The 24,569-nt window shown below is 40.9% G+C and overlaps 1 protein-coding gene across 5 annotated transcripts in view; it reads left to right on the top strand.

The window, feature by feature from the left end:
• LOC122791373 (aminopeptidase O (putative)) overlaps positions 1-24,569 on the top strand; it is a 2,634,672-nt gene that overhangs the window by 94,878 nt on the left and 2,515,225 nt on the right. For all 5 annotated transcript variants that reach the window (XM_044059091.1, XM_044059088.1, XM_044059087.1 and 2 more), the window contains exon 2: positions 16,046-17,022. In XM_044059091.1, coding sequence (XP_043915026.1) covers positions 16,211-17,022 — 812 coding nt within the window. In that variant the 5' untranslated portion in view covers positions 16,046-16,210. The remainder of the gene's footprint in view (positions 1-16,045; positions 17,023-24,569) is intronic.

A 24,569-nucleotide genomic window follows, 5' to 3' on the forward strand; every position in this document is an offset into this window, starting at 1 on the left:
GTGGCAGAAAGTATTCTAAGAACTAAGCCAATGTGGGAATAAAGAAAGGAGATTCTACCAATAGAGATGACTGCAATTAGGGATACAGACAATAGGCAAGAGAGGGCTGGAAGTTCTTGGAGAAAACTGTCAAAGGAACCAAGGTATTGGGAGGAAATAACTAGAGAGGGAAATGTAATAGAATGGGAAGGCACCAAGAACTTATTTGGACTGCAGGTTAGAGATTGCCTTCCTTATCAAGGATTGATATCAGTGTATAGGCAAAGAGAAAGACATGGGGGGTCTTAAGGTTGTAAATGAAAGACCAACACTGGAAGAGTTTTAGTATAATCTAGAACAGAAGTTGCTGTTAAGAAAAGAATAATTAGTAGAGCATATAAAATATTGCATAATAACTAAAAATCAATCAGAGGAGGTTAGAAAGGATTGGGAGGACAGATTGGATAAGCAATTCACAAAGAAATAATGGGGTGATGTATGTATGTATGTCTCCCAAATATGCAGCAAAGCCTAGAAGATTTTAGATTTTTGCTTGGAAGTATTTACATAAGTATTTTATACTCCAAATAGACTCCAAAGAATTTTTCCTCAGGTAGACAGCAAATGTTGGAGGTGTGATGAGGAAGAAAGAGGTAACTGGGAACATATTTTCTGGGAGTGTAATGAGTTGGCAGACTTTAAAGATTCCCTGCAGACTGCTCTGTCGGAGATACTGGGTGAACAAATTGGTGTAACTAAGGAAATTATTTTTTTGAGCTGTGATACAGAATCGGAATTGCCTAGACATAGTAAGGCCTTCCTGAGTCTAATTATGATGGCTACCAAAAAAGCAATTACTAGAAAATGGAAATCATAGTCTAAACCAGCTTTACTAGATGTAGCGAAGATGGTAACAGAGATAAAACAACTGGAATTGGGATCTTTAGAAAAGGGTAGGAGCAAATTACATAGGAAAAATGAGAATTGTAGGATCCATAAATGCAGAGGAGGAACAAGGTTTAAAAGAAGGCAGGATTTGAATGGACTATGTAATGTTTAACTGACAATGACTGGATATGTTATAAGTGATGTATAATGTTTGCAGCTGCAGTTGTGTCAGCATAGTTTGTAATGTAAAATGTTTGCAACTGAAATTTTATCAGTATGGTTTATTTTCATTTATATAAATGTAAGATTACTTATGTCATAAGTTATAATTTAATAAAGATGTTTCTTGTAAAAAAAAAAAAAAAAAACCTCCTGTTACTAGATGTTGATTGTATGCACCCTTCCCTTGTGGAGTTACTCACTTAGATTTCCAAGTTTAACTTTTCTAAATCCATTTCACCCCCAAGTGCCTGTCTTGTTTTAATTTTGCTTTTACTCCAACCATTATTACTAGTGTCACCTGAAACTTTGCAGTGACTAATCAGATCTTCCTCACTATTTGACTCATCTATTTCTCATTTCTTATAGCTCGCTGTTTGAATGGGAAATAAGAGGTCATTACTAAGCCCCAGGTTTAATACATGCTAACCTGAGTGACGGGAGTCCTGTATGCATTCATCAGTACCCCCTTCACCATCCACTTGTACGTCCGTACCCACATATCACCTTTTTCTGTTTGCTTCTAGGCTTGACAAAATTGCATTAGTTTGTAACCCAACCAAATCTACATATCTTTGAACCTAAGTCACTTTGTATCACTTTATTAATTTTTTTAATTTGTTACATATCTCTGCTGTGTCATCTAACAGCATAATGTCATCAGTCAAGATTTCACAGTTCCTCCATTTTTAAGTACCCCCCCCCCCCCCCCCCCACACACACACACACACACTTATAAATCATCAGTATAAAACCTCCCCAACTGCTCCATATTCATTGGTAAAAGTAAGAAGTCAAAACTCAGGAAATAAATTAGTACCTGTACTAAACAGGCATCTATTGAAAGGCGAAAATGCATAGACCAGAGCTGTGAATGATCAAACAGTCATAGTAATGGATTCAAATTAACAATCCTGGGTAGTAAAATGTAACTAAAGACCTGTTTCTCAGCCTTATGCCACCATACTTAATTTAGAACTTTATAATCCTAAATGGGGTTGCACTGATGTTCAGCATTTAGATCGGTGTTGCAGTAGCCTAAGCTATCTGGGTCTTACCCCAGTGATCGGCCAGCTTTCTAAACTTCAGGGTACTTTCAATGCACTCTAAATGTAGGGATCTCGAGGGGAGACCCAATATAAAGATACTTAGAGCACCAGTTTAGTCAGAGCTGTTTTGACGCTGAAGTACTCTCCTTCAACAGGCATCATCAAACTGTCAGTCGACTTGTGATCCTTTATGGCTGGGCAGATAAGTCTCCATTGGTGGAAACCTTACATGAATATGTATTTTTGTTAGGAAAGATTGTGTTTTTTTGACTAAAATATTGGGTTTGCAAAGAAACTTAATGTTTCTGCAATCTGTCATTTAATTTTTAGGGGAGTACGTGTGCAAATGCTTATGTAAAATTTTAGGTAAAAAAGTTGTATTTTTTTTTTGTCAGAATTTTCCTGCTGTTTGTTTAGGTTTGTGCTCTTGGGGCAGGATATTGTGCTTGTGAGGGGCTTTCAATGGTTTACTTACCTCAGTGCCACTTGTTCTGTACTTTACTTTTGCTAACTCATCCAGGCTTCTCTGCCCACCTTCAAAGTCTCATTCTCTGCTTATCTGTAGCTACTGTCCTGAAGAAGCAAAAAGTTATTTGGGAGTCTGTGGGTGCTGGGGCTGAGCCACTTGTGGGTGACTCTGCTGTGTCTGCTGTTGGATCCCCAGACTGCTCATCTTTTTCTCCCTGTCCCATTGATGTTGTACCGGCATTCATCAAGATGTATGGAATAGCCATATCCTCTGCAGCTGTAAGAATGCTTCTGACAACTGGTGTTTTTTTTGTACTGAGGGTACAGTTGTAACATCTTGTGCATAAAGAATGGGATGTATGGCTTTAGGTGTACCTTATGACTACAGAGTTCTCACAGCATTCTAGGTAAGAAACTAATTGTATTAGTGAGAAATGTGGCTGTCAGTTAAACTTATATAAAATGTTGGAGCTTAGAAGATAAATAAAGAAAGATGGTTCCTCAGTCTGTGGTTCATCTTGAGTCAGAGTAGGGGCTCTGGCTGAAGATTTATAGATGTTCTTTGTGTTTCGCTGTTGCAGTCATCTCGTTTGGGTTATCTGCTTGCAGTAGCCCTCAGTCAGCCTGATTAACAAAGTCTTGCGTCCTGCGTCTGTTGTTGTCTCTTCTTCTGTGACGTCAGGTCATCAGGGGTATAAAACAGGCAGCCGGCACCATTGCATCAGTCTTTCTTGCTGTGCGGTGCTCAAAGCAGAAGCACTTCGCAAGTGCCAGTCGGCCGACTCCTGAAATTTTCGTTTTCGAGTTTCAGAACCAAAGTCTTCAACTAAAGCTAAGTACCCTGTTGGGGAAACTTTTTCTTGGTCCTTACCGATGTCAGTAAAAGTTAATAATTGCATTTCTTGTGGAAAGCAAATACCTCACAAAGATTTTCATTCGTACTGTATTCCTTGCCTAGGCCCTGACCACGACTTACCTTGCTGTCGGTTTTGTGCCTTATTTAACCAACGCACTATCTGTCGTTGGTATATTTACGCCTCTAAATATTTCGGTTCTCAGTTCAATTATCCAGATATGTCATCAATAAGCCATCCAACTACCGGCATTCTGAAAAAATGCAAAGATAAAGACACAGACAGGTCACCTAGATCCAAAGCTGCCGACGACGCTTCTCCTAAGCCAGTCGCCAGTTCGCCGGTACTCAGTGAGGTGCTTTTGCAGCCCCTGATACCCACTACTTCTGATTCGCAAACCTCTACAGGGACCCATTCGGAGTCTGGTATGCCGAGAGATGCTTCAACTGTGGAACCTGCGGATGTCTCTACCTTGGATGGGTCCAGAGCCGCTGTGTAGGCACCAGCTTCTGAGGGTGTATTCAGTCCTACGGATTTGCATATTAAACTGACACCACCTTCTTCTTTAAGGCCTAAAACTCGAACCATGCCTAGAAAACCGACGCCCAGGCCGCATGCTCAGGCCTCTATGCCTAAGAAACAAATGATAAGAATGGCTGAAGACCTTATAACTTTAATCAGTGGAAGCCAAACATCCTCTTCTAAGAGACCTAGGACTGAATTTGTTTATGAATCTTCTGACCAGGATTCTGATATTTCTGTTTCTTCTGATGACCTGGATATACTCTTATCTACTGATGAGGATTCTGATGCAGAGGGCTCTATTCTCTCTACTTCCCCTCCAGAGGATTTCTCTTTTCGTGAAACCTTGCATACTCTAAGGGAGCATTTCCACTGGGAAAGCCAGGATTTCTCAGATTTGAAAAAGAGGCTTAGGGACTTCTTACTCCTGCCTCAACATAGGCCTTTAGCTATCCCTCCTGTTCTAGACATTGTTGATTATGCGTTTTTGGAATCTAGTTTGGCCCCTGATTCTTTGCCTCCTGCTTTCAGAAAACCAGATAGATATTACAGGGTTCCTGATTCTCACAAGTTCCTTTTTAAAAATCCTATTGCAGATCCTGAGACTATTTCACAGGGGCCCAAAGGCATTAAGGCTTCTACTGCCAAACATCCTACCCCTTCTGATAGACTCCAGGGCACTGGATAGATGAGGTAAGAAGGTATACACTTCTGCAACCTTGGCCATTAGGGCCTTAAACTCAGTTTCATATGTTAAAGTATCAGCAACATATTATTGGATTGCTTAAACAGAAAATTATGTTGATTCCTGACTGTGCTGAAAACAAGGATGTACAGGATTTAATGCATTCTGCTGAACAGGTTGGAAAACATACTTTGCAATGCGGGTTTGATTCATTAGAGGCCTCTTGTTGGGCTGCTGTCACTGGGTCTGTACTTAGAAGACATGCTTGGCTTAAGGAGCAATCTTTGCCTGATCATGTTAAAGCTAAATTGTTGGATGCTTCCTTAAATCAGGACCGCCTGTTTGGCAACAAAGCAGAGGAAGTTCTTAAAAAGATGGAAGATAAAGCTAAATCTATACAAACTGTTAAAGGTTTCTTACAAGTTCAGCCTCCAAGATTTAGGAGGCATTGGCCGTCTTAAGAATTGGTCCTTTCCTGCCTCTTCCAGGCCTTCTCAATCCAAACCCAGACCCAGCAGAAATCCCAGGTTTCAGTCCCAGGGTACACACAAGACTAAGCAGTGGGGGGCTTCCGCTTCCAAATCTGGGAATAGTAAGAGTCCCCGTATGGAAAGCTGTCTCAATGACTTGACTTTAAAACTTCCAAGCACTTCTCAACTGACTGCTCCTTTAGGGGGAAAGATTGGTCTGCAGGCCAAAAACTGGGAACTCATTACCCAGGACAAATGGGTTTTAAATATAGTGTCCCAAGGATACAGATTTCATTTCCACACATTACCAACCCCAAATGGTTGGCCAGATCTACCCCCAAATCAGTGGGCAGAGGCTCAAAAGCAAGTACTCGCTCTTTTAAGCATAAAGGCTATTCAGACTGTACCAGAAGAGGAAAAAGGACAAGGTTTCTACTCAAGACTTTTCCTGGTACCCAGAAAGGGCAGTTCATGGTGTCCTATCCTGGACCTGTCTACTCTAAACACCTTTTTGGTGATTCCAAAATTCAAGATGCTGACTCCTCACCAGTTGCTTCCTATGCTAGGAAAAGATGCCTGGATGGCAACACTCGATTTAAAGGAAGCATACCTGCACATCCCAATCAGGGAATCTTGCAGAAGATACCTATGCTTCAAAGCAGGCTACAAGCATTATCAGTTCTCTGCACTGCCCTTTGGCTTATCTACTATGCCCCGGGTATTCACAAAGTGCCTAGCTCCAGTCATGGCATTTTGCAGACAAAGAAATATTCAAATATACCCATACCTGGACGATTGTCTATTTCAAGCAAAAAGCCAGGACATATTTTTGGATCATCTGGCTTTTATACAAAGGGTGCTAACTTGTCTGGGGTACACTATAAATGAAAATAAATCGTACCTGGTACCCTGTCAACAAATTATATTCCTGGGACCAAGCTTGAATACAACTTCCCAGATGGCTTTCCTCATGCCAGAGAAATAAATTCATCTGACAACCTACTTCAAACTAGTGGCCACGAAAACCCTGTTATCTGCAAGGCAAATATTGCAAGCCTTGGGGTTCATGGCCTCCTGCATTCTTCTAATTCCATATGCAAGACGACATATGAAGAAACTACAATGGTATCTAAAAAGCATATGGTGTCAACATTCTCAGGATCTAGAAGCAATGATTCCTATCATACCTTGCCTACACCTGGAATTTCTTTGGTGGGCAGAGGCTTGCCACCTAAACAAGGGACTACCATTCACTCTACCCCCTGCCACCCAAACCCTAACAACAGCTTCAGACTATGCATGGGGGGCTCACCTTGCAGGGAAGTGCATTCAGGGCAAATGAAACCCAAGTCAAATGCACCTGCATATCAATCAAAAAGAAATGTTAGTTGTCCAGAATGCTCGGACAGCCATCAAGGACCACATTCTTCCAGGACAATTAATGGTAAAGATGGACAACACCACGGTTATGTGGTACATAAACAAGCAGGGGGTACCCATTCTTACCCCCTCTGCAGACAAGCCATGGCATTGTGAAACACAGCCTTGAGCTACCAAGTGCATCTACAAGTTCAATTCCTGCCAGGAAAACTAAATACACTGGCAGACGGACTAAGCAGAAAACCTCATGGACCCACATGAGTGGAGACTGGAACCAAAGATTTTCAACATGTTGACAAATAAATGGGGGAGCTCAGATATAGACCTGTCTGCCTCCACCCAGAACTACCAATTGGACAAATATTGCACAAGGACTCCCCACAAACAGGCCTGGAAAGTGGATGCCCTGTCCTTCAGCTGGAAAAACCTATCAGTTTATGCCTTTCCTCCTCTGCCTGTCCTCTCCAAAGTACTGCTAAAGATCAAACAGGACAAACCAAGGATGATATTGATTGCACCAGACTGGCCATGCCAACACTGGTACCTCCTCTTGAGCAGTGTGTCATTGTTGGTCCCATGGCACCTGCCTCTGACCCCTACCCTGTTGTCTCAACAGGAGAATCAGATTCTGCACCCTCAGCTTCAAACCCTGACCCTAGCAGCCTGGCTAATTACCTAATCTCTCCCTTACCATCACTCAGTAAGCCTGTGATGGATATCATTTTAGAGGCAAGGAGGCCTAGTACTAGAAAATCTTATGCTGAAAAATGGAAAAGATTCTGTGCCTGGAACCAATCTCAAGGGATGAGCACAGCAGCGCCCAACCTACCTCAGATTTTACAATACTTAACTGAGATGCTTCATAAGGGACTTTCTTTTTCCTTCATCACAATTCACACCTCAGCCATTTCAGCTCATTATAACATAGAACCTCACCTCTTCTCGCTTCCACTGCTCAAGCAGTTCCTCAGAGGGGCTAAAAATTTAAGACCACCCAGGAGAGTCCCAACTGCAGCCTGGGACCTTAACTTTGTACTGGAGAAACTCACTCTTCCTCCTTTTGAGCCAGCTGCTAGTGCAGATTTAAAATTCCTTTCTTGGAAAACTGGCTTTCTTTTAGCTATCACTTCAGCAAGAAGTGGATCTGAATTACAGACCCTTATGGCCGTGGAGCCTTTCATCATCTTTCATGCAGACAGGGTGCCCCTCAGAACCAATCCCTCCTTCATGCCCAAGGTGGTATCCATTGTGGCTCTCAATCAGTCCATTCATTTGCCAATCTTCTATCCCAATCCACAGAACAAAGGGGAACGGATACTCCACTCCTTAGATGTGCACAGACAACTTAGATTTTACTTGAACAGGACAAAATGTTAAAGGAAATCTGAACAACTGCTGGTGGCATTTGCTGCAGGAGCAGAGGGGAAGGCTATCTCAAAGCAAACCATTTCTAAATGGATAGGCCATTGCATTCATTTTTGCTACAAGCACCATAGAAAACCTATCCCACAGGGGATCAGACCCCATTCAACCAGGGCTGCATCTACCTCTACAGCCTTTTTCCGAGGTGTTACTACCAGGGACATCCTAGAAGCTGCTACCTGGAGTTCTGTACATACCTTCACCAAGCATTACCATTTGCCAATTTTCTCTATGTCCAGAGTTGGCTTTGCCACTGCAGTCTTGCAGGGTCTTATAGCTGGTCCTAATGCTATCTAACTTCCTCCTCCCATCCCTACCTTTGGGAATCTACCCAAATGTGATGACTGCAATAGTGAAACACAAAGTACATAGTACAGTTGTGTACACTTACCATAAATGTAGATGTTCGAGTGTATTCCCTGTTGCAGTCCTGGTTACCCTCCCTCCAGCCCCCTAATTCCTTTGGCTATACCTCTACTATTCTTTACTATGATTAAAAGCTTTTTGGTGTATTTGCTTTTTTATTGTAAGTATATCCTTGTATATTTGTGTACATATGTTTTATTGCTTCCCATTAAGGGGTCACCTGACATCTGGGGCAAGAAAAACTGATGTAATGGCATCGGCTGCATGTTTTATACCCCTGATGACCTGACGTCATGGAAGAAGAGACAGCAAACAACGCAGGACCCAAGACTTTGTTAACCAGGCCAACTGAGTGCTACTGCAAGCAGATAACCCAAATGTGATGACTGCAACAGTGAATACACTCGAACATCTACATTTATGGTAAGTGTACACAACTGTACATTTCTAAAGGTGGATGGTGCAGTCAGGATCTGTGATAGATGCACCCTCATGCAAGTTCAGGCAAAACTGCTGTTTTAACTTAACTGGGTAAGTGAACTGGTCTGCAGACCCGTTTCATCCATGACTAGGCCAATTAAACAGATACAACAATTACTACAGAGAGTTTAATATGTGTCACATTTACAGTAAATGTGAACAAATATCTACTCATACCTTATACCGCCTTACTCTCCCATCTTCACTCACTTATTTACTTCTATCAATTTCTCTCTCCTGGCGTTCTCTCCAAATATACCATAAACCTGCTTTTCTCTTACTATATATTGCAATTCCTGTTTGTATTATACTATCTTACCTTTAATTACTGACTTTGAAGGGCCCAGGTATGGAAGGATGGACTTGAGCAGATGATGCCAGGTTTCCCATCCTAGGGTGAAGGAGGCAGCTAGGCCAGCAATATTAATGACCCAAACTGGTCAGTGGGTGCTTGCCCATGGAAGACTGGCAGGATGGAGTTTTTAAAGCAGTGAGAGTATCACCGTGTCAGTGTTGTAGGCATGTGCAGAAGCATGCCTGTCTCACTCTGACCAGGCAGCCATTTTGGAGTCTACAAGAAACCTATGGAGAGGGATTAGGTCAGGGAGGCGACTGCTATCAGACTACTATCTGGCCTGCTCCATCAAGCCCAATTTTCACCTTCTGGTGGAATGACTAAACTGATAAGGCTTCCTAAACAGGATCAAATTAGTCATATGACTCTCCATCAGTCAGGTAATGCATGGCTGTCACTCCTGGAGGAATGAATGAGCCAACATGCACAGGAAAGGGAGTTATTAGGCAAGTCCTGTAATGGACGTTTAAAAAAAAAAAACTTTCACTTTCTTACAGCTATCAAGGTATTATTTTCATTAAGTTTCTTTCTGTAAAGAACCCAATCCTGGTGTCTGCCTGCCTGCTACATGGCTGATGTTCTTCATTCCACATTGCTGCAGTCCTAACTATTGGGTAGTCCGCTGTCCAGTCGGCCCGAATACCAAAGTATATGGCTGACGTCGGTCACGGCGCATTAGACTGACGTCAGTACGTCAGGGTACTAATGCGCATGACCGACGTCATATCCTCAGTCTTTTTTGCCGCATGGTCCGATGCAGAAGCAATTTTGCGAGTGCAGGTTGGCGTTCTGAAAGTTTCTGAAGTCAGAGTTTCAGACCGAATCAAAGTTGGCTAAGTACCCCGTTGGGGAATATTTTGTTTTTTTCTTGCCTCAGTATTTAACCGGATGTCAGAAAAGGTGAATAACTGTATTTCTTGTGGGAAACAGATACCTCATAGGGATTACCATACTTTGTGTATTCCTTGTTTAGGGCCTGAGCACGACGTTGTTGGATGCCGCTCTTGTGCTAGATTTAACAAACGCACTATTAAGAGAAGGTTAGACTGTGCCAGGTTAGTGTTTGGGAAGCGTTGTAATTATAAAATGCCGTCGGATGCTCCGGCGCCGCTTCAGCCAAAAAGCGCAAGGACAAAGCAGCGAAGCCTAGAGGGGAAGAACCGACAGTCCCGGACGTCGGTTCTTTAGAGGGCTCAGTGGAGCCAGAGGTTCTGCCAGGAGTTTCTTTGGAGTCTCAGGGAGAAACTTTATTGTTGCAGGATGTGTCCTCTCAGGAAGTAGGCCAACCTGAAGGGGCTTCTCAGGTGGCTGTTCTTCCCTCTCTTCCTAAGGTGGTTAGGGCCTCGCCTTCTGTTGCCAAGGCTTCTTTAAGAGGCAGGCCTACATTAGCTTCAGTGGGGGTTTCTCCGAGTGTTTCAGGGTCTTTGCCTAAGAAGCATATGCTAAAAATGGCAGAGGATTTGATTACTATGATTAGAGGTTCTATGCCCCCTCCTGATAAGAGGCCTAGGGTGGAACCTGAGTTTGAGAGTTTTGAGCAATGTTCGGAGGCCTCTGAGTCTTCTGCTGAAGACTTGCAGGAGTATCCTCCTTATTCTGATTCTGATGTGGATGATTCTACTCCTTCAGCTTCGCCTCCTGAGGATTTTTCTTTTTCAGAGACTCTGCATTCCATGAGGGAGCATTTTAAATGGGAAGGTCAAGATTTCTCTGATTCCAGGAAGAGGCTTAGAGAATTCTTGTTTTTACCCCAGCATAGGCCTTTAGCTATACCTCCTGTTCTGAATGTGGTAGAAGATGTTTTTGCAGAGGCTTCACTAAATCCTGATTCTTTGCCTCCTGCCCCAGTTAAACCGGATAGGTACTATAGGGTGCCTGACGCCCATAAGTATCTTTTTAAGAGTCCTAGGGCGGACCCAGAAACTGTCTCTCAGGGGCCTAAAGGTGTGAAGGCTTCTGTGGTTAAAAATCCTATTCCTCCTGATAAATAAGCAAGGGCTTTGGATAGATGGGGAAAGAAAGTGTACACTTCTTCCACTTTAGCCATGAGGGCGTTGAATTGTCAGTTTCATATGTTAAAATATCAGAATTATCTCCTTTCACAATTGAAGTCTAAGGTGGATGCTCTGGCTGAAGGTATTGAGGGTAAAGAGCTGCAGGATTTAGTTCATGTTCCTGAACAAGTGGGAAAGCATTCTTTGCAGTGTGGTTTTGATGCTGTGCAGGCCTCCTCGAGGGTGGCTGCCACTGGTTCTGTTCTTCGTAGGCACGCCTGGTTGAGAGATCAGAACTTAGCTGAGCATGTTAAGACAAGGATTTTGGATGCTCCTTTACAGTCTGATGTGTTGTTTGGTTCGCCTGTGGAAGCAGTTTTAAAGAAAATGGAGGACAAGGCTAAGTCTATGCAAACTGTTAAGGATTTTTTGCAGGTGCAGCCTCAGAAGTTTAGTAGAAATTGGCCTACTAAGGGGTGGACTTATCCTGCTTATGATTCCCAGTCTAGGGGTAGGTCTAGACGTGGTAGGGGCAGAGCTCAAGGTTCTTTTAGGCCTAGGACAGGGAGTTCACCTGCTCAGACTTCTGGTGAGGGCAGGGGACAGTCCTTTCGTAAGCAGACCCAATGACCTGCCTTTTCAGCTGCCAGTACATTCTCGCCTGGCGGCACCTCTAGGAGGAAGGCTGTCTCTTTTCAAAGAAAATTGGGATTTAATTACCCAAGACAAATGGGTTCTGGATATCATTCACCACGGTTACAGGTTTTATTTCCATACCTTGCCTCCTTTCAAAGGCATGCCAGACATTCCTCCTCTACAAAGAACAGAGGCTCACAAGCAAATTTCTCTGTTGCTCCAAATAGGAGCCATTCAGTCAGTTCCTGTGCCAGAAAGGGGCCTAGGATTTTATTCTCGCCTGTTCCTAGTACCAAAGAAGGGGAACACGTGGAGACCAATTTTGGATTTATCTATCCTCAACACTTATCTGGACATTCCAAAGTTCAAAATGTTGACGTTACAACAGCTTTTACCTCTGCTGGGCAAAGATCACTGGATGGTAACTTTAGATCTCAAGGAAGCTTACCTTCATGTGCCTATAAGGCTAAGTTGCAGAAAGTATCTGCGTTTTCGAGCTGGAAATTCTCATTATCAGTTCTCTGCATTGCCCTTTGGCTTATCTACTGCCCAGAGTATTCACAAAGGTTCTGGCTCCAGTGATAGCTTACTTCAGGCTAAAAGGAATTCAAATCTATCCTTACTTGGACGACTGCCTGATTCTGGCTCAAGAAAAGGAAGTCCTTCTACAGCATTTGGAATATGTCATAGCAGTGCTAAGATGCCTAGGGTATTCTGTGAACGAAATAAAGTCCAGTCTAGTACCCTCTCAAGACATGTGCTTTCTGGGTGTGAGACTGAATACAGCAGCCCAGATGGCCTTTTAACCCCGGACAAACAAAAGAATCTTTCCAGTTACTTCCATCAATTATCTCTTCAGTCCGGGCTGACTGCAAGGACAGTCCTTCAAGCCTTAGGGTTCATGGCATCTTGTATTCTGGTGCTTCCCAATGCCAAACTGCATATGAGGAAGCTAAAATGGTATCTCAAAAATCTATGGACACAGCACTGCCAGGATTTGGACACTGTCATTCAAATAATACCTTGCATTCAAAAGGAATTTTTGTGGTGGGCTCAGGAATGTCACCTAAACAAGGGACTCTCTGTGACCCGGCCAGAGGCAAGTCAGATTCTAACGACAGATGCCTCAGACATTGCTTGGGGAGCTCATCTAGATGGAAAGTGGATACAAGACAAGTGGCCTGCCAGACTACAGCATCTACATATCAACATGAAAGAGATGTTAGCAGTCCAGTTTGCATTAATGGCTTTCAAGGAGTTACTTCTTCCAGGGCAGGTGTTGATTCTAACAGACAACACAACTGTCATGTGGTACATCAACAAACAAGGGGGAACACATTCTTACCCATTGTGCAGGCAAGCAATGATTTTATGGGAGACTGCCGCTTGCAACTAACTCTTCAGGCAAGGTTTCTGCCGAGCACAGAACTCCTTAGCAGATGTGTTAAGCAGACAAATCATGGATCCCCACGAGTGGAAACTGGATCTTCATGTATTTCAAAAATTGACAGTGTCATGGGGAACTCCAGACATAGATCTGTTCGCTTCTCCACTAAACTACCAGCTGCCAAAGTTTTGCACGAAGGGATTTCATCACACAGCTTGGAAAGTGGATGCTCTTTCTTTCAGTTGGAAAAATCTTCATGTGTATGCTTTTCCACCTCTGCCTCTTCTCCCAAAGGTGCTTCTAAAGGTCAGACAAGACAAGCCAAGGATGATTTTAATAGCTCCAGATTGGCCTCGGCAGCACTGGTACCCATTACTGAGGAGTCTGGTAAGGAAGCCTCCATGGCCTTTACCCTTGATTCCACACCTATTGTCTCAGAGGGACGGTCATCTGCTCAATGTCAAGCTTCAAACTCTTCATCTAACAGCCTGGCATATTCTGTTTTGAAAGACAGCAGGTCTCAACTTCCTCAACAAGTTTTAAATGTGATTATGGAAGCCAGAAGACCTAGTACAAGGAAAGTGTACGCAGAAAAATGGAAGGGATTTTTATTTTGGACTGCAGCAAAGAATTTGGAGATTTCTGAGCCTAATTTGAGTGTGGCTCTTCAATATCTTACTGAGTTATTGGACAAAGGTTTGTCTTTCTCTTCCATTAAGATTCATGCTGCAGCAATTTCAGCTCACTATGATTGTGACCCACCATTGTTTTCACATCCTTTGTTCAAGCAATTTCTTAGAGGGGCAAAGAATATAAGACCCCACGTAGAGCTCCTACTCCTGCTTGGGATCTCAATTTTGTGTTGGAGAAACTTACTCTACAACCTTTTGAGCCTGGCTACTGCTGAACTGAAATACTTGTCATGGAAGACTGCTTTTTTGTTGGCCATTACTTCTGCAAGAAGGGTTTCTGAGTTACAGGCCCTTATGGCGGTTGAGCCTTTTTTGATTTTTCATAAGGATAGGGTATCATTACGTACTAATCCTTCCTTTATGCCTAAGGTGGTTTCTAGTGTGGCTTTAAACCAAACTATTCATTTGCCTACTTTCTATGCAGATCCCCAAAATAAAGGGGAAAAGATTTTGCACACTTTAGATGTACACAGGCAATTGCGTTATTATTTAAGCAGGACTAAGGATTTTAGGCAGTCTCAGCAGTTGTTTGTTTTTTTTGCTTTGAGTTCACAGGGCAAGCCTGTGTCAAAACAAACTATTTCTAGGTGGATTGGGTTTTGCATTGCATTTTGTTATTCCCATCATGGCAAAGAGATTCCAGCTGGGATTAGGCCTCATTCCACTAGGGCTACTGCCACTTCAACAGCATTTCTAAGGGGTGGCAACTAAGGATATTTTGGAGGCAGCTACTTGGAGTTCAGTGCATACTTTCTCTAAGCATTACCACCTTCCTCTCTACTCTAAGTCTAGGGCTGGTTTTGCCACAGCTATTTTGCAAGGCATGTTATCAGCTCCTGCTTCCTTATGATTTGCCAGCCTCCTTACCTCTGCTTTGGGATTGTACCCAATAGTTAGGACTGCAGCAATGTGGAATGAAGAACATAGTACAGTTTTGTACCTACCATAAATGTAGATGTTCGAGGATCCACATTGCTGCAGTCCAATTACCCTCCCTCCTTCCCCTCTGTGTTTAGGGGTGGTTGTGTAGGTGAGATTATTTTCTGGTACCTTTGTATATATTGTATATATTTTTGGTGCAGGTATGTTTGGTGTGTTTTGGTTTTGGCCTTGTCTTTTTAGGGTCTTCTGACATCTGGGGCAAGAAAAGACTGAGGATATGACGTCGGTCATGCGCATTAGTACCCTGACGTACTGACGTCAGTCTAATGCGCCGTGACCGACGTCAGCCATATACTTTGGTATTCGGGCCGACTGGACAGCGGACTACCCAATAGTTAGGACTGCAGCAATGTGGATCCTCGAACATCTACATTTATGGTAGGTACAAAACTGTACTTTTGTGCAAGTGAGCATGAGCCTAATGAAACAATGGTCTGAGCACAGAAGTAGGGAAGACGGGATTGTGTTCATTTCTGAAGATTTTACACTGCACCACAAACACTGAAGGGTGACAAAGATTATATTTGAGGAGCAGTATAGATGATTTCTCCCTTGTAAACATACTATTATGATGTGTGTGTCTCCAGTTTTATTTTATTTGTAAGACAACACAGTTGTTACTATTATTTTGCCATGCCCATTTTGTACCAAGTGCTGTCAATTTTCTGATTTTTGGGCTGTTTACATCTCCCTTTTGTTGCTGTCTTTGTCTTCAAGTTGGAATTGAATGAGGTGGACCTTAATAACCTCTCTCCTTGCTTTTCTTGATATCAATTGAAACTGATGTCACACACTATTTTTTGTTTAAATGTACACATATGTAGAGCTTTACAGAGAAGTACTGACACCCCCCTACACACACACACACAGACACACACACACACATTCTTTCATACAGCAGTAACTCTTCCCCTATAGTCCATTTTCTGCATTCAGTAAATCCCTCTAGAATGTGCAGTGTTAGTACCAGGCATTCTCAGATGGTGTACTATGTATGACATTAGGTTTTTTCATGATCCTTGATTACTAACTGTGACTACGTGGTGTTTACTTCTGTGGATTGTATTGCTTTTTGTTGTTGGCCAGCTTTTTGTGCAAAATTAAAATAACTATATTCTGTGTAACAGAAATAAATACAGAATTATGGTGGTATTTATCATTCTTCAAGGTTATGGCTATAATTAGACTGTTGCAATAATGTACTGATGGCATTATCTTACTCTAACATTAATTTGTAAATGATTGTTTCCTTCACAGGGACCACAATCAACCAGTAAGCAACTGAAAACAAAAATTAAAAGGAGGCTGCCAGTATGTGGGTACACTGTATGCGTAGATATAAATCTAATACAGGTAATACATCAGCAGTTAAATGCTCTCCACAGCAGCACTGACCTTAAAACTAGTACCACAAAGGAAATTATGGATTCAAACCTGGACCCCAGTAAAGATGATCTGCCCCTTATGGCTAACACTAGTCACATACTAGTAAGGCATTATACACTGGACTTGGATGTAAACATTGAAGAGAAAATTATTAGTGGTTGCATTGTCCTTTATCTTCAAGCTTGCACAGAATCTACTCAGTCTGACAGGACTTTAGATGGAGTCTTGAATTATTCTCAGGAATATGCAAGCTCTGCAATGGCAGTATCTGAGTTTTCTCACATTTCTGTAGCAGCTCAAGGTGCTTCATCATCCATAGCTAGGTATGATGCTGCTGCTGTTGCTGGAACCAGTGCACTTAATATATTAGATAAAAACTGTAACCATGGGAACAAGAAAGAGACTTCTGGGATTTCTTGTTCGAAGGAGGACTGCTATGACAAAAAGGATGATGGGATGGATGATTTTGTGCTTATACTTGACTCATGTGATCTTTCTGTAATAAAGGTGGAGGAGGTTGATGCTGGTGCTATTACAGGTGCTGAGAAACTGAGCCAGGCTACATTAGGCAGTACTGGTGCTTCAGAGCTGTCAGCTGTCCGGACCTGGATTGTGCAGAAACTTGTAGCTTTACCTGCAGCATCTTGGCAAGAACAACATAACTGTTACCTTCTCTATAGCCAGGCACCTGGCTGTGGAGAGCTTCAGTTTGCCAGTGATACTTGGAGTCTCAGGATCTGGAAAGCTGGGATTCAGACTCCACAGGAATTCCCTCGTGCCATTAGAATCTGGTATAAAACAAAACCTGAAAGTAGATCCATCAGGTGGACTATGGACCAAGATTGTAGGTAAGAGATGACGTGCTGATTCATTTTTTGCAGTCATATAATTGTTTGTGGGAACTGAGAAAATTGCAGTTAATTGTTTAAATCAATCATAATATTACAAAAGTGTTTGCACTTCTTGTCTAAAGAGCACTGACAGACTAGAGTTATTGCCATATGTTGCTTTTATTCCACGACATTTCAGAATTCTTACTTTCAAATGATTGCATTGTTCTTCTTTACTGGTACTAATTTCAATAATAAAAACAAGTAATGCATTTATCTGTGCATAAACTGTTCCACCTTCATTGCTTTATTAGAAGTACAGCTGCTAATGTTTTGCAAACATATTTGATGTATCAGGTTTAAGATGTATTACTTCACTTCAGATGCTTAAATGTATCACTACAGCTTACAAAGCAGAGTAATCATATGTGGTATTTGTAGAACATGAAGCAGCCTGACCCAAGTTTGATTAACGTAGCTTCATCTTGATTCACGTAGCTTCATCTTGCAGCATACTGTCAGACTCAAAGCAAATCCTTTTAACCACTTATTGCTCTAGGGTCACCTAGGTAGGTGAGAACCAGTGCCTGCTTTGCCTTACTTAGTTTTTAAAAACTCAGGGAAAGGAGTTACAGAAAATATTTAATGAGTTCATCATTGTCATGTTAGTATTCACTTTTACTTTCAGTTAATTTGTTTTGCAAGTTTGAAAAGCCTTTTCTAAAGTTACTTCGTCTAACTGCTTTAAGCAGACTGATAGTGTAGTAAGGACTGTGAAAATATTTTCCCATGATAAGATGCTGCTAATTAATTTGTTACATAAGTTTCAAACGTTGTTAGAGCCTAATACTGTGTTATTCTGGGTATGACAATAAACAAAATAAGTGAGGAACAATGATATTGAGTTCATGAAAGACAGTCAAAGTCAGAACATACAAAGATTCAAAAAGAAACAATAGCTATGTGAAATTGTCTCAGTGGCAGGTAAAGGATATTGATTCAGCTATATTTTCCTGCTTACAGAGTACCATGACATCATGGACCTTATTCTGGCAGTTCTCTTTTTTCATTAACAGTAAAGTTCTCTGAGTGTTTATCCCATATTTTATTTCATGCAAAACAAGGTGCTGATCCATTATTTCTACTTATAAGCTGCCCCTGAACACAGCCTCTGTCTCTGTTTTATTAAATACTTCCTTACATCTGATCACAGCTTCTGTTTCTGATTAATTGCTTCTTCCATGAATTTAAACCTCCTCAAGTAATAGCATAACTAGTTTGCTGCTGAGTTTTTTTATTTGGAAAATAATATATTTTTAAATTTTAAGTGTGTGAGGTGCTTAATGTTTTTTTTTTCAAATCACCTTACTAAATGATACTTGTAATTAGGTTTTGCTTCTGACTCTACACCATTCTAATTGCCTGCCTTCATTTCTTTCTGTCCATGTAGAGATGCAGATTCTTGTACTGTAAAGACTGCATTAGTGAAGATCTCTCTCTGTTGCTTCTTAAAATGATAACGCTTCTTTTTTGTTACTGTTAGTAACTTAAACTGTACATTTTGGAGTTGCACTGGATGCTCATCGTAGGAATCAATGCTTTAGGAATATAAAACTGGTTGGAATGCTTGAAACTTTCCTTCATGGGCGGACATTAGTATCACTCCCTGGCCATATCTTTTTGTAAGCATATATACTTTTAGATGTCAGGAAGCACAGGCTTGAGCCCTAGCCATTACGGGAAAAGTTGTGTATAAAACTCAGATTTACTTGTGCCTTTTTAGTCATTTTTTGCTGCATTAATGTATAGTCATTCTTTTTATGTACTTGATTTGTCAGGTCAGTGGCCATTAAGGCCTGTTTTTGTGATTATGCATTTGAAGCATATATATATTTTCTTTTATAAGAAATATTATGCTTTGTATTTTTCTCTAATTACTAGTAACATTTCCTACCTAGCTGTTTAACAAGTATGAATGTCATATTCCATCTAAAGATTTTGGCACTCATTATTTGTTTTGTTTTTTTTTTTGCTTTGGAAAACACTGTAGTCTAGATGTTATTTGCAGTATTTGACAAAAAGGTTTAGGCTTGGAGAACTAAAACCTTATAGTCTTTTCACTGAACATATAAAGCTGACTTTTTGATGCTCTGATACAAGTTCTTTGGTGCTTTTAAAGAAAATAAGAGTTGTGTTAGAAAAGTGAGAAGGCAACATCTCAAATTGAAAAGCAGTCTTTCAAAATTAGAGTAAAAAGCATTCAAAAGACATTTCAATGTCAGCTTTACTCTTCTAAAATAAAATGGAACGAAAGCATTTTGGTTAAGACAACTTCAGAGTTTCTGCAGGGCAGATGTCTGTGACTGAGAAGGCCTTACCTGCCTTTCTGGTCAGATTCTTTTGTTTACTTATTGATATCTAACCCCCAATTTGTATCAATAGGGGATTTTCAGTGAGAAAGCAAGTAGAGACTGTGTAACAGAAGTGGCTAAAATGGTGCATAAAATGGTGTTGAGCATGATCTTATGTAAAGCTGAGAAGTGATCTGTTTCCTAATTAAAGGTTGGATGTCAAGTTATGTGTTGCTGCAATTTTTTTGCTGTCTTTCCTAAACACACCTGGTGGATGGGGTGTCTCATGTCTGCATATCTGTGAACTGGATACCTAAGAAGTAAACACAGGTTTTGCCACCATCTAGTAACAGGTCGCTGTCTCTTTCGCTACAAAATGACTTTCATTATACCAGAATTTAGAGCATACTTCAGCAGCCTGTCTTAAGTAATTTACTCCTTGTTCTGCTAGTGTGACACCTCCTTCTAAATCTGCCTCACAAAGAAATGCATCTCTGCGCCTCATGTTCCTCCTAGCAGTAAGGTAGAGGAAGAAGCTTAATAAAAGTGGGTTTACTGGGACCAAATGAGTTCAGCTTTTGCTCTAGCTAGAGCTAAAGATATATGTATTTCTTATGCTCTTTTCATCAGGATTTTTCTTTTAGGGAACTGTTTACAAAAGATCAATTGCAAATGGGAGTCTAGGAACAGTTGTCCCCTAAGAAAAGGTATGACTATAAGTCAAAACTTGTAGAACCAAAACCTGTTGCTGTTCCTTTTAGTTTGTCTTTCTGATGTTTAGCATCAGTTCTTTCAGAAGCCTGATTCACAGCCACCTGCCACTGAAAAGCCCTGATACCTTTAAAAGGATCCTGGAATTAGAATCAACGTATGAACCTTCATTAAATCATATTGAGAATTCATGTAATTAATTTAGTTGCATATATGGGATGTCAGGAATCTGCAATGGTTTGCAATTTGTCTGACTGAGATTCAAGATGTTGCACCTACTTTTCTGTTTGGATGGATGGATAGATAGATAGATAGATAGATAGATAGATAGATAGATAGATAGATAGATAGATAGATAGATAGCCCTTATCTGCAAAAGATGATTCTCTCTGCTTTCCAGGATGACTGCATATTGACCAACAGCTTAATTTCAGCTCCTCCCAATATGAAAAAGAAACTGCGGGATCAGGGCCAGGAACTTTACCAGTTTTAGTAAATTCAATTACTGGCTAGTAAGTACACTGCCTGGATCCCAGCAAAGAAGAAACTTAAGAGAGTCTGAAAGAAAATCAAGTACAAAAGTTGAAAAGAAAACACTGACTGGGAAAGATCCTGCAGCTGTTCAGCAAAAAGCAGTTAAAGCTCCAGTTTTAGTGGTTTCCAGTAATCTAGAGTAAAACATAAATCAGATTTTCTCAGAGCTGTTTAAAATAAATTAAACATTGAAAGAGTATATCAACGTAAATAACAAAAGGCTGGAAAAATGGAAGGAGCTTTCACCAGCCATTCAGATGAACTGATAAAACGGCAAAAATTAGAAGTTGAAATGAAGAAAAGGTTGGCTGAGTACAAGACTGCTCAAGAAGAGCTGTTTCAAAAAATAGTACAGTTAAAGGGCAGAGCACACAGGGAAAACTGAGATTTCTACTGTACCTGAGAAACTGGAAGGAACAGACTATAGTAATTTTGTGAAAGCAAAAAATAAGCAACTGGACTGGTATTCCACAGCAGGATTTGTTAATTGAAAGGGCACACTGTGTGTATGTTGTAGCTTAACTATGAGAAAGCAGCCAAGACCTGTATTAGTAAAGATGCAATCATGCCAGCATAAAGTATTAAAAATTGGAAACAGTAGAGTGTTTGTAGAAAATGTTTATTCACTGTATACCAGGCAGAAGAAAAGCACATTTATCTCAGGAATCAGAAAAAGTTGAGAGGCTGTTGTGAGATAATACATGTTGTATCCAGCTGTCTTCAGAATATTTTTTTTCATGGAGAATCAAAGTCATGTTGTGATGCAGAAAAGGCCAAAGAGAAAAAAACAAACAAAAAGCTCAGAGAGTGACTTTGCCAGTGAAACCTTTTTCATTGTTCCAAAGAAAAATGCTTGAGATGCACAAAAAAGCACAGGAGTTGACTTGAAAAATCAGAAGTAACTTGTTCTTGAACCAGAGTCTGGGGTTGGGAGAAGGAGATGAACAGAAAGAAGACCAGCAACACTGAAATTAGTGAGTAAATGTGAGATTATACATCATCAGTCACATTTGAGGAATATGGTTGTACAAGAAAAAGTAGAAATATTGGACTTTTGTTGACTTTATTAAACTTGTGGGGGGCTGAAAAGCATATACTCTACTTTATGTCATTAATACCTGAAAGGACACTAAAAGGAAGAGGAAAAGAGAAACTAAGTTAAACAGGTTTTGTTCTTAAGAGTATTTATATAAAACAGTTTATGTTATAAATTGTGTGTTATATAAATTGTGTGTTATATAATAAAGCATTTGCATTTATTGTTGTATGTGATAAAGATAATAAAGTAAAAAAAAGATGATTCTGTCTACCAGGTAAAAGGATATAAAGAGAAGGACAGACAGAGACAGAGAAAAGAAAAACCTTAAGACTGACAGAGCTGATAAAGGTTAAGAATCCTTTCTAGGTCCTTTTGCTTTTAAATCTACAGTGGAAGACTGTTCAGATTTTACTCTTTCTCATTTTAGTGGTTCTAACATTTTTGTGAAAGGTTTGTTTGCAAAATCTCCCATTAAACTAATTAGAATAGGTAGTGTATCTTCTTTTTTAAATTCTGAAATATACAGAGTACTTGCGTCTCTCAGAAGATCCTTCAGAAATCATTTTCTGCCTACAGTCTAGATTGGCTAAATCAAGCAGAAAATGTCTCTTGCTTTTTCCTGCTCTGGTACTAGAGTGCACAGAGGTACTTTTGCTTGGCCTTGGTTTTAGGCCAGGCATTCTGGTTCTCTTCATCATTCAAGTGCCTGTCCCAGTGAAGTCAGGCTGAAACTATCAGGTGCCAATGTTATCACTGATATAGGGGTCAGACTCTGGTGAACTCCTGAATTTAGGACCACAATATTTGACTACTTCCTCATAGATTTTGCCACCAGTACTGATGGTTTCAATACATATGCTTTCTGTGTGAGGAGTTTCTTTGAGCCTGGGGCTTGCTTTCTGCCTGTCAGGGTTAGTTTTGACATCAAGGTTGTCAGGGCCATTACTGATGTTGTCTGGGTCAGCTTTAAAAACCTTCAGGTTTGAGGCTGTTGGCACTGGGCCCTGAGTCAGTGGGTATCTCTGTTCTGTTGTCAGAGGTTGGGCTCAGTACTGAAGCTTTTAATATTGGTCACTATTCCAGTGCAAAACAGAAATGTTTCCCCTTCTGGGAAAAATATCCCCCAAAACAAAACACCACAACCTGGAAAAAGAGGACAACAGATGACCAAAAACTGCTAGAAAAAAAAATTAGTAACACAAAGAAAGTGCTTTCATCTCAATACAGATCACGCAATTAAAACTAAAAATTAAACATAAAAAATACAAATCCACACAATGGATTAAAAGACTTCAGCACACTATATTCCATTCCAGCTTTCCAAATTTATATACACTCACAAATCATCTGTCTCTCATCACATGACTTTAAATAATATCCTTAACAAAAAAAAAAAAAAAAAATATATATATATATATATATATATATATATATATATATATATATATATATGGGTCTACTTCAGTAGAACAAAATTCCATTACTCCATTTAATCGAATCTTACTTAAGTGAGACGACAACACTGAAACCTTATATCTGATGTTGTAAATCTTTGTTCATTAATTACTATTTGGACTTTGGTTCCATCCTCGGAACCGATACGGCCATTTCCAAGCTCGCGCCAGCCAAAAATTCTCAGCTAAAACCTACCCACAGTGCCCCTCTCCTAGTTACTCCAGATCTCGTTTGCCGCATTCCTAATCAGACGTGCTAGCCATCTCTCTCACAGCTAAGTAGAAAATTGTCATTTTTAAGATAGTTTCTCTTCAAAATTTTTTATTTTTTAGTCAATTTAGCCTTTTCTCACAGTCGCCTATAACCTAATTCTACCCTTTACTTTGGTAATTTAATTTCTACCACTATTGGTACTGTCCCTCTCTCCTGCCTTTGACAGGGCATTCCTTACCACTTGTGGTATTTTGTAACTACCATCGTTGGCATTCTCTCACCTTTTTCTCTCCCTTATTTTGTTTTTTCTGTAGTATAGCCTTGTTGCCTTACTATGTCAAACAAAGCAAAGTTGGGGTTTAAACAGTGTGACACGTGTGGGCGTAAGATGCCTAACTCTGATACACATGCTCGTTGTGTCTACTGTTTGGGTGTGGATCACATTAAAGCTGACTGTGACATTTGCGCTAGTTTTAGTAATCGTACACTAGCAGAACGTAAAAATAAACTTATTTTTAAAAGGTTTAATCAAGACACCTTTTTCGGAGGCTATATCTGGGTTGGAGGTCTCACCCCCTCCAAAGACCAAAAACATAAGGAAAACCGGAGTCACTCGGTTCCTGCATCACCGTCAGTTGCAGAACCGAGTCGGCTCCATGCTTCGCCGGTGCCCTCGGCACAGACCTCTTCGGCACCAGGCTCTGTATTTCTCCCTTGGTGCTGTCCATGATATTCACCCCTATTTCGGTTCCAACCTCGGCAACACTGACTTCGGTGCCATCCTTGGATCCGACATTGGCTCCTATGACTGTACCTGCTTCGGCACCATCCCCAGCCACGGTGCTGACAGTTTCTTCGGCTCCATCAGCTCCAAAACTTGAATATCTGCCAAGGATAAGATACTCTCCAACTTATGACCCTTTTTTGGGGCAGAGGTTTAGCACCTTTCTAGAAAGACCTGATTCTCCTTCAGCAGCCTCTTTTAGATCCATTAGGAGTTTTTCTGAATTAGATCTAGTGCGGGTTGTGGACCAGCTTCTGGCAGCTAGGGGATTGCCCATTCCAGCTAGACCTTTCTTCCCTCTTAGGTTCATAGGTAGGTACTAGGCTATTTGCCCGAGGGCATTTATAAGCCTAGCCAGAGTGTGTTGGCTTTCGCCACCCCATTTATTAATTAATTGAACCTCCGTCAAGCACAGCCAATGAAGTGATCCCAGGGGTGTATTTTCTGTTACCCATCCACTCGTTAAGGCTTCTCTTGA

The sequence above is a fragment of the Protopterus annectens genome, chromosome 17.part0 (assembly GCF_019279795.1).
Source record: "Protopterus annectens isolate FY-2018-M chromosome 17.part0, PAN1.0, whole genome shotgun sequence".
Classification (NCBI taxonomy): Eukaryota; Metazoa; Chordata; order Ceratodontiformes; family Protopteridae; genus Protopterus; species Protopterus annectens.